General features: G+C 43.6%; 2 protein-coding genes and 1 long non-coding RNA gene across 3 annotated transcripts in view; 1 reads left to right on the plus strand and 2 right to left on the minus strand.

Annotated features, from left to right (window-relative positions):
* The window catches only part of LOC138950364 (uncharacterized), a gene marked incomplete at its 5' end in the record, with an annotated part of 25,113 nt that extends 19,203 nt beyond the window's left edge, over positions 1-5,910 (minus strand). Inside the window, 2 exon segments of the mRNA XM_070322107.1 lie at positions 1,387-2,684; positions 5,896-5,910. Of these exon segments, the coding sequence (XP_070178208.1) occupies positions 1,387-2,469 (1,083 nt within the window).
* The window catches only part of LOC138965619 (uncharacterized), a 498,821-nt gene that overhangs the window by 263,338 nt on the left and 225,642 nt on the right, over positions 1-9,841 (plus strand). The window lies entirely within an intron of this gene.
* LOC138965511 (uncharacterized) overlaps positions 1-9,841 on the minus strand; it is a 422,657-nt gene that overhangs the window by 156,724 nt on the left and 256,092 nt on the right. The gene's annotated exons all lie outside the window — the stretch shown is intronic.

Below are 9,841 nucleotides of genomic sequence, written 5' to 3' on the forward strand. Positions count from 1 at the left end.
ATCGTTGTCAAACCGGGTCAAGCTGACTTTAGAGATCTTGTCGGGTTGACCGCAGACATACACTGGGTCAGTGCCCTAGCTGCTTGTTTACTACAATGGAAGGCTCACTAGCCAAGCGTGCTCAGACCTCGTGTAAATCAGATAAGAGATAACTGCCCCGCTTGCGGAATTATTCTCTTCATTTTATACCGAATAATTCCGCTAACTATTGAGTGACCAAAATTGACGTCGCGAACAAGTTTATATAATTATATATATTTGACAAGTCACCCCCCTGCTTTCTTTGACGCGTTGTTACAAACTTAAGGAATGCTTAGTTGGGATGTTTTTAAAAGTAGTCTCAACACTGACGCAGACAAGCGTTGTGAGTGGAGTATTCAGAGGGATACAAACGCCAAGAAAACGCGACAATATGTCATTGTACAGGGAAATGTGCAATCATCCCACTAATTGAAAATAAAGAAGAGAGGCATGAAACACATTAAATTACTAGATGATTACCCGTTTCGCCGGGTACCGGCTTCGCCGGGAAGAAGTAGAGCCGAATACCAGGCTGCGCCTGGGACCCGGCTCTGCCGGGTGTACGCCGGCTTCGCCGGCGCACGAAGGAAAGGAGATAAACGCGCAAAACACTGGAGACCTTCTAAAAATAGTAACGTGCAGTGACCTTCTAAAAATAGTAACGTAGTAACGGGAATATGGATTGACGCCACACGGAGGAAGGGAGATAATCGCGGCTGAAAACACTGGAGAAGATAAGGAAGAGTTACTGGTAGTGGATCCAGACCAAAAAAACCAAAATCGGTTCAGCGCGCACAGCGCTGCGCGCTGAGAGCACGTGTTGAAATATTTCATCGACCAGGTTGTGTCCAGGGTGTACCTGAATATGATCACCAAATTTAAAACAGATCCATCGAGAACCTTGGCCGCGCATCGCGCACAGACACACAGACACACAGACAGACACACAGACAGACAGACACACAGACACTAGTCGTATATATATAGATAATCTAAACAACGAAGTGACTGTGGTAAGATGAACACAGTTAAAAAACAAAGGAATACTGTACTCACCGATACAAGAACGAGACAAGACTTGTGCATAATTATACTCACAGGTGAAGACAGAAATTCAAAACATACGCACATAAACACAAGTACAAACAGATCACAGAAACACACACACACACACACACACACACACACACACACACACACACACACACACACACACACACACATACACACACAACAGACAGACAGACAGACAGACAGACAGACAGACAGACAGACACACACACACACACACACACAAACACACATTACCATACCCCCCCCTACCCACTCCACTGTTGGACCCCCGTCCCACTCTATTTGACTCACCAGAGGCATCAAGAGGTATTGGCAGAGGAAGCCAATGGCCGGAGCTATAGGTTTCCTGAGGACCTCTTTCACCACCGACACCTCCGTCTTGCAGCCCATTCCCACCGTGTTGAGGATCACGAACCCGTACAGGATGATGCGAAAAGCATAGTCCACGGGCCGCATCACACGCATCACCGTCACCACGTGCTTCTGCAGCTCGTGCACCGTGACGTCATCGATGTCTTCACTCGCCATGACGTCATAAGGAACGTGGGAGTCGGAGGAGCCGCCGAAGTCGCTGGCTGGAGAATTGGAGTCCAACTTCGAGTGATGCTCTTCTGTGGATTTGGAGGATGCTTTTCTGAGAGAAGAGAGAGACTTAGGAGTGTTCCACGGAAGGATGAGAAAATCGGGCAGATGGGAAGCAAGATCGGATTGACGTTCTGCTAACATGTAAAGCCAGGTTCGTCCCAACAGGTCTGCGTACAGAGTGAAGTTGAAACTCCCTTGAACCACAGGAATCGCGTCTAACTCTGGATTTACTCTATCCCCTGTGTGTTCCTTTCCTCCCTGGCTCGTGTTTCTCTGAGAATCTTCGTTTGCAGCTGATAAAGGCGGTGCCTCTCCATCTGAGTTGGGATTGTCTATGTCTGAGGTACCGGCAGGGGTTTTCTGGCGAAGCAAAGCGTCTTTGCAAGAGATATCGTAGAGCAAGGAACCATCCACCGTCGCTACATTCGCATTGTCCGTTCCGAGTCGGATGGAGTAGCGAACACTTGGGTGCGAGCAGTACAAGATGAAGTCGACCTTGACCTGCTTCTGCTGATCCATGTCTAAAGTCAAGGCCGTCTCCTCGACGGCCTTCAGCTCCAGCTCTCTGGTCTGGTTCCAGAAAAGTGGTTTAAGGTCAGTAATCGTAAAAGCGACTTTACCATTATCGTCGTCTGTGTCTGACGCTGTGCTGTTTTCGGCGAGGGCCGATGATGGTAGCAACGTTAGTAATACACAAATCAATGTCAGTGAAGACGTTAGATTATAACATGACCCTAGGCTTCTGCTGCAGAGAAATCGTGTCTGCCTCATAGTCGTTAACCGCGACATTTTAATTGTAACACAGAATATCTCAACACACGTACTACAGAATAAGAATATCCAGATATTGTCGTCTGCATGTGCTTGCAGTTGCCCGGGTACTGTGTAGTGAACGCTTGCAGGTGTGCGAACGGGGTTCTACTCCGCCAAGGCCAACCTGAGTTACCTCGAGATCACAACGCATCACAGGTCACTGAACTCTTGACCCAATTTCGCTGGGGGCGCTGGAACACAAAAACAAATAGGGATTATGATTGAGATGGATCGAACTCTACCACCGCTATCAAGCGCTTTCAGTTTGATAAGTCCTTGAGCACTGGGCTGCAACAATGCATCGAAAAACAAACAGACAGACAGCAAACAGACACGTGTTACAGGGCCGGACTAGGCGAAGAGGAGGGGGGGCGTGCCAGTGGTGGCCCAGGGGGATGTCCCCCCTGGCGGCAGGGGCGGATCAGTTCATTTTATGACTGGATTTTTTCAAAAGTATATTGTGAAGATATGGGTGTGAAGGCGCCGAGCTGACGGCGCGAAGCGCCTAGCTTGCTAGGGGGGTCCGGGGGCATGCCCCCCCGGAAAATTTTGAAAAAAAGGATGCAAAATGGTGCAATCTGGTGCATTCTGAGGATGATCATTACCAGTTTCAGGCAGCAGATTTTGTCACTGATTAATACCCCAAAAATTGAAACTCAATGTGAAATAAAGAAATGCATACCTCATTCAATATCTTTATTTTTTGGCTGGGGGGGGGGGGTCCGGAAACCCTAGAACCCACCCCCACCCCCTCGTTGTGGGGGTCAGGGGGCGAAGCCCCCTGAAGCTGACGAGTAGGTCATATTCTGAGATAGGAAAATGGTCGCTCCTTGCATGAAACGGCATAAAATAAGCAATAATAAAAAAAAATTAAATAAGTAAGGTACATGTTTAGGCTAGGGGGGGGGGGGGGTTGCGCAACCCCCATAACCCCCCCGGTAGTCCGGCCCTGTGTTAGTACGTACGTACAGACAGACAGACTGACAGGAAGGAAGGCAGTCGAGTAGGCACGCGCGTGCACGCACACACCGGTGCACGCACAAACACACTAATAGTAATATAATGATAATTTTATGGGCAAGAAAGATTGCATGTGCACACTCGAATGTCTTGGTATTGAAGACAAAGAAAGCCCATTTATCATTTCTGTTGCCTGCATGATTTAAAAAAAAAAACACTGAAAAATCTGTCACCACCATCAAATGGCAATCGACACATCACCAGTAGCGAGTTTATGGTATGCAAAGTAATGTTATTAGCCAGTCTTGTGTATGGCTCATATCAGCAACAGCTGCCCCGAGATATATTATATATTATTTTACACCGCACAGAAGGACTATAAGTCGTAGCGATGTTCAAACCGCTTTTTGAGCACGAAATTAGCTTCAACCGGCAGAGCTGCGGATACGCTATATTTTCGTTTATTCTCTTTTCTGCTTCAATTCAAATCTTCTTTCTCAGTTTTTTTTCTTTTTTACCCATCAGTCGTCTGCATGTGCTTGCAGTTTGCTGTTATTGGAGTTTGCGTCATGAAATGACTGGCTGGATTGAAGTTGATCATCATGAATTATTCTCTTATCGTAAGTACAGGGTGACCCCCCAAAATACCACCCACTAAAATGCTACTAACTCCTAAAGCAATCTTCATAAAATGTATTTACACACACACGTAGCCTCTGCATGATTTGCACAGAAAATTTTAGTGTTCTAGCTTGTCTTTTAGGAAAGTTATGCTCATTCTACAGAACATGCTCCAAATGGCCTCCGCGCCGATTCAGGCAAACTTGAACTCGCCGCGCAAAGTTATCAATCACCCGCACACACTCCTGTTGCGAGATTCCGCGAATGGTTGTTGTGATGGCTCGCTTGAGTTCTGCGATTGTCTGTGGGTTGTTCCTGTAGACGTTGTCTTTCAGGAACCCCCAAATATAGAAATCTGGGGGATTTAAATCCGGGGGAGGCCATTTGGAGCATGTTCTGTAGAATGAGCATAACTTTCCTGAAAGACAAGCTAGAACGCTAACATTTTCTGTTGAAATCATGCAGAGGCTACTTGTGTGTGTAAATAAATTTTATGAAGATTGCTTTATTTTTGTTCAATTTATGACGTTTTGTTTGGGTACTCTTTTTTTTGGGTCACCCTGTACGAGATTTGGCACTGCGGAGTTGTAGCCGTACTAACCCGATTTATACCCTCCAATTATTTTCCTGTTGGGTTTTCTGATGAGTTGAAAAAGTATTTAAAGGGAGTCTTAAGGTTTAAGTTGGATAAGTGTGGCTACTTCTCAGTGTCAAAACTTCTACTTGTGTAAAGGCAATCTCTGAATTTGAAGAATATGTATTTAAAGCGTAAAAACCAAAACACTTGACTTACATACATGTACTTAAAACTGTGTGAAATTATCATCCCACATCTCACGCTAATGAACACCAAATATAAAGTAATTAGCTGAACACATGTGGGAGTAATTAGCATTTAGAGGGTGGCATTGTTGGGGCCGCCGGGTCACCCCGCTATGATCAATCCCCTTTTCAATCAGCTAAAGATAACATTGGGTTGAGATTCCCGCACTATGCCAATCATTATAGCCGGTTTCAAGTTGTTGAACTTGAGTCGTGCTAAATGCTATCCATCCGCTCCAAACACACACACACACACACCGTGCACACACACACACACACACACACACACACACACACACACACACACACACACACACACACACTTATGCACAAACTAACTAACTAACTTACTCAACGAACTCAGTGACAGGATTGACTGACTCAGTAACTGAGTCAACACACCAACCAACCAATCAATTGCGTTTCGTCATAAACAAAACCATAAAAAACAACTTTGAAAGCACTTTCTGCAAGGACAGAATACAGAATACAGAATACAGAATACAGTATTTATTGAGCCAAGTGACATTAAAAAAACATTTAAAGCACAAGGAATTTAGCGTAGTGTTGGTAAAATCACGCACACACACACACACACTGACACACACACACACACGCCCACACATTCACTGACATACACACCAACACACACACGCCCACACTACAGCAGTCACGATCACACCATCACACGCAGGGCAGACATGAGGTAAAACAAATGACAATCATCTATTAAAAGAAAAAGTACAAAGAGTGGTCTAAGATGCTGGTGGAAGGGTCTACACAGAATACAATTTTATAATCTAATGCATAGTTAGAACTAGCCCATCCCCTCCACCCACCCACTCATGAATGACTAAAATAATGCAGCTAAAAATATAGAAAAAAAAAATAATAAAAAAATAATAAAATAAAAAAATAAAAAAAATATTAGTCCAGTGAATTCGAGAAAACACGTCTGCGTACTGCTAAACAATTATTTTGCACATGGGGCGTGCTTACCTGCTCTCATGCGTTCTACAGGCACAGTGGTAATCTTGACTGGCCACTGCTTGCTGTAAACTCTTGCACAGAAAACGTGAAACTTCCAGTTCGATCCACGCATCAAGAATGTGTGCACGGGATCAGGTGTTTGATTACACACACGTACGTCCTGGCATAGGCCTACACCGCACACAGGAACAGCGCTGCAGCAGAACATGCACGTGGCTTTGTATTGTTAGTCTAACCAACACTGATCTTTAAAACCACGGGAGGTTTGGGGCGGTAACTGAGTCAAGAACGCTAGCAACTACACAGGAGGCTCACTTCCCGCCACCAACTGTGTACACACACACAGCTACACGGGCGCGCGCACAACACACTGGTCGCAGCGTAGTAAAGTTCAATCCCTTGCACTCTTTTTCTCATTCTCAACACGTGGAGTGTTTGTAAACAAAAGATTTAGCACACGCGTACTTACTCCCCTTGGATCAAGCCGCCAAATCAGTGGAAATGGGTCAACTGGAGCAGTGATCGAGATTCAGAGAGGCTATGCAGTTATTCAATTTTTTGGGTCATTAGTCGTTGAGGCGCGTGACCCCATTGTGCTACCGTTATCCCCAAGTCCGATGAGGACTACAGGCGCACAAATAAGGCCTTATTACTGGAGCTCCAATGGTTTTATTTCTTTATTTATTTATTTACAAGTTTATTTTGGTTGTGCTTGAGATGAAATCATAGTTATGCAGGAGTATCATATCAGCTGAAGTTAAAGGTATATAGTGTAGCTTTGTGCTGTCGAATTGAAAACTAAAAGATCAGTGAATTCAAAGGGGTTCACACTATGAGTCATCCAATACGTTTAAAGGCCAACATCCAAAAGAATTTTTTCTCCTGGAGCGACCTAAACTTGAACCCGTCGCTCTTCTTGCATGTCTGTTTACTTCGTGTTGCACGCAAAAATTGCGCGACTTCCTTGCCGCGTGGATTGACGAAGCTGTTTTATTCTCGTGACTGAAAACACTGCAGTGCGTGCAGTTTTATTCTGTGGGTTCGACAGATCGGTCCAGTAGTTTGGTCTCAATTGCTCTACACACACGCGCACACACACACACACACACACACACACATACACACACTGGCACACACACACACAGGCACACTGACTAGCACACACACACACACACACACGCACACACACACACACACACACACCCGCTCGGCTTTTTGTCCCCTCTGCCTCACTGATTTGGTTTTGTGTTTGTTTCGTAATTATTTTGTTAGTAAATAGTGAACATTGCTTCAATGCCGAAGCAAAAAACATCATTATTGGTTGTAATTTGCTACCAATTTTAAAACCCGAATATCGTATTACATAGTAATTTTGACAGCAGTTCAAATGTGTACATTTACCAGTTCCATTCAGCAGACCGTTTCAGGTCTTTGTGACTGATTTCTGGCCAGGAATTCATCACGCTTTCTGTTGTTCATTCGTTTCCTGTGACATTGATCAGCAAACCAGCAAAGTGTGTGTGTGTGTGTGTGTGTGTGTGTGTGTGTGTGTGTGTGTGTGTGTGTGCCTTTGGTTATATCGGTTTTTGTTGTTGTTGATGAGTACGTAACAAAATGTAGTCAGTATAATTATATACGTTTGCACCATACCTCATCTCCCGTGAAATATCAACAGAGTTCGAAGTTTCAGTTTGTCAATCTGTATAGTATGATTTGTTTTCAAATACGTTTTGTCTTTCTTTCCTTGTCCTGGTTTGTTTACAGATCATCGTCATTTTTTAATCTCGGAAGATCTAACTAGTGTTCTGAGCCGGCATCGCCTAAGTAGACATCAACAAGCATGTACATACTTGAATGATCTTGCCGTTGTCTATCTTTTGCGATATCATGTCCATTTGTGAAAAAAACATGAAAAAGTATCCAAATAATTATTTGACAAACGGAATGCCATACATTTCCACATCGCAACATTATTGAATATTTGTACCAGTTTCAATTTGTCTGATAGATGTTGAATGACACAGAAATAAAACGATTTCTTCGTGAACTTCAATTTAATATATCAGGTGTACGATACATCTACACAGTTGTGTGTGTGTGTGTGTGTGTGTGTGTGTGTGTGTGTGTGTGTGTGTGTGTGTGTGTGTGTGTGAGTGTGTGTGTGTGTTCTTGAACATAACTACACCCATGTGTTTATGAGTTACATAATTATATATATGCGTTCAGTCAGTCTGCATGTTTCCTTTCACAAAATAAGACACAACATCAAAAATGAATACAGATTTGATCTGCAAGGAGGAAATATCAAACCAACCCACACCCCAAACCTAAAGCAGCTCATGACAAACTTTTGGTACACACTTTGCAAAATAATACTCTAATTTCTAACCAGCTGCATTACACGCTGCCAACAGAGAGAGAACAAGTCGCGTAAGGCGAAATTACAACATTTAGTTAATCTGTCGAACCCACAGAATACAAGAAACTAAGTCCATCTCACGATGAACACGAGCCGAAATCATATGCACTCGACTTGTGAAATAGAAAGAAATCAAATACGACGAAGAGAAGAAAAAGTTTGAAAGTACCATTGAACTTCCATGTCGGCGTGTGGCTGAGCTTAAAATAGGAATGTTGTTGCAATCTGTTAGGCACTTTCCCTTTTGACAGGTAGTTTTTGCATGTACAGCAAAACACGGCCTTTTTTACAAATCCTAAAGACTGTCGGAAACTTCGCATGCTCTCTTGTGAACGACATGTGAAACATTGATTCTGAAACAAAAATCTATGGCATGAATGACAATGGAAAGACGGTCTCTCTCTGATTCCAAGTTCATAATGACAGTTATAAAGTGCTGAATTTAAAAAATCTGTAGATGAAGTAAAATCATTTGAATGTTGGCTTGTTGAAACTTCATAACAAACAGCCACCTCGTCTATATCATTATCTGAAAGAATGCCAACTTCCTTTGAAACACCAACATTTGTATGGAAAACTTCTGTTTCTGTCATCTTTGATTTCATTTGACAACTTGGACTGATGGCATCTTCCAGAGATATATCCATTACTTTCAACTTGCGCCTCTTTGTATTCCTGTAAGCCTGCCACTTATTTATAAAAAGAAACGTTTGATACTTTTACCAAACAGTTAGTATAATGCACGATTTACCTGTATTCGTCTTTAAATTCTGCAAGACTGAAGCGAAAGAGGTCTGTCTCAGTTTTGTCGTCAGTTTGTTGTGTACATTTACACACGCACAACGAACAACACATGCACAGGCCCGGGGGAAGCTCTCCTTTCTTATGTCCGACGATAGACGTATACATGTAGTTTACATGTTTATTAGTCATCTATTTGATAGATTACGTGTATGATATGACGGAGAGTCGCATCGGTTTGATGCCGTGAACCCAACCGTGGCTGTGGCTGTCGTTTGAAGTAGCCTACTTCTTTATAAAGATTCATTTACATTCTACTTCTGACCAAGGCATGTTTGGTACCTACTGAATCCTTGTTGCGTGTAGTTTTACGTGGCACGTTGCCCAAAGTTGTATTCTTGAGGAGCATAAAATAAAACGTGTTACAAAGTTATCTCAAAACTCTGCAGTGACTGCTCGCGCAGCAGGTCAGCTAATTATAGCACGCAGCCTCCACAGACAGCTTTCGAGCCGAGACCATATGAGTCGCCGCTCCTGCGGCTCGTCAAAAACTGCACGCACTGCAGTGTTTTCAGTCACAAGAATAAATAGCTTCGTCAATCCACGCGGCAAGGAAGTCGCTCGATTTTTGCGTGCAGCACGAAGTAAACAGACATGCAAGAATAGCGACGGGTTCAAGTTTAGGTCGCTCCAGGAGAAAAATTCTTTTGGATGTTGGCCTTTAAGTTGTCAGCTCTAGTACTTCACGACTCGTCAACACAAGGACACAATTCTTCATAAAACTGACCACTTGTT

The sequence above is a fragment of the Littorina saxatilis genome, linkage group LG1, assembly GCF_037325665.1.
Source record: "Littorina saxatilis isolate snail1 linkage group LG1, US_GU_Lsax_2.0, whole genome shotgun sequence".
NCBI classification, from domain to species: Eukaryota; Metazoa; Mollusca; class Gastropoda; order Littorinimorpha; family Littorinidae; genus Littorina; species Littorina saxatilis.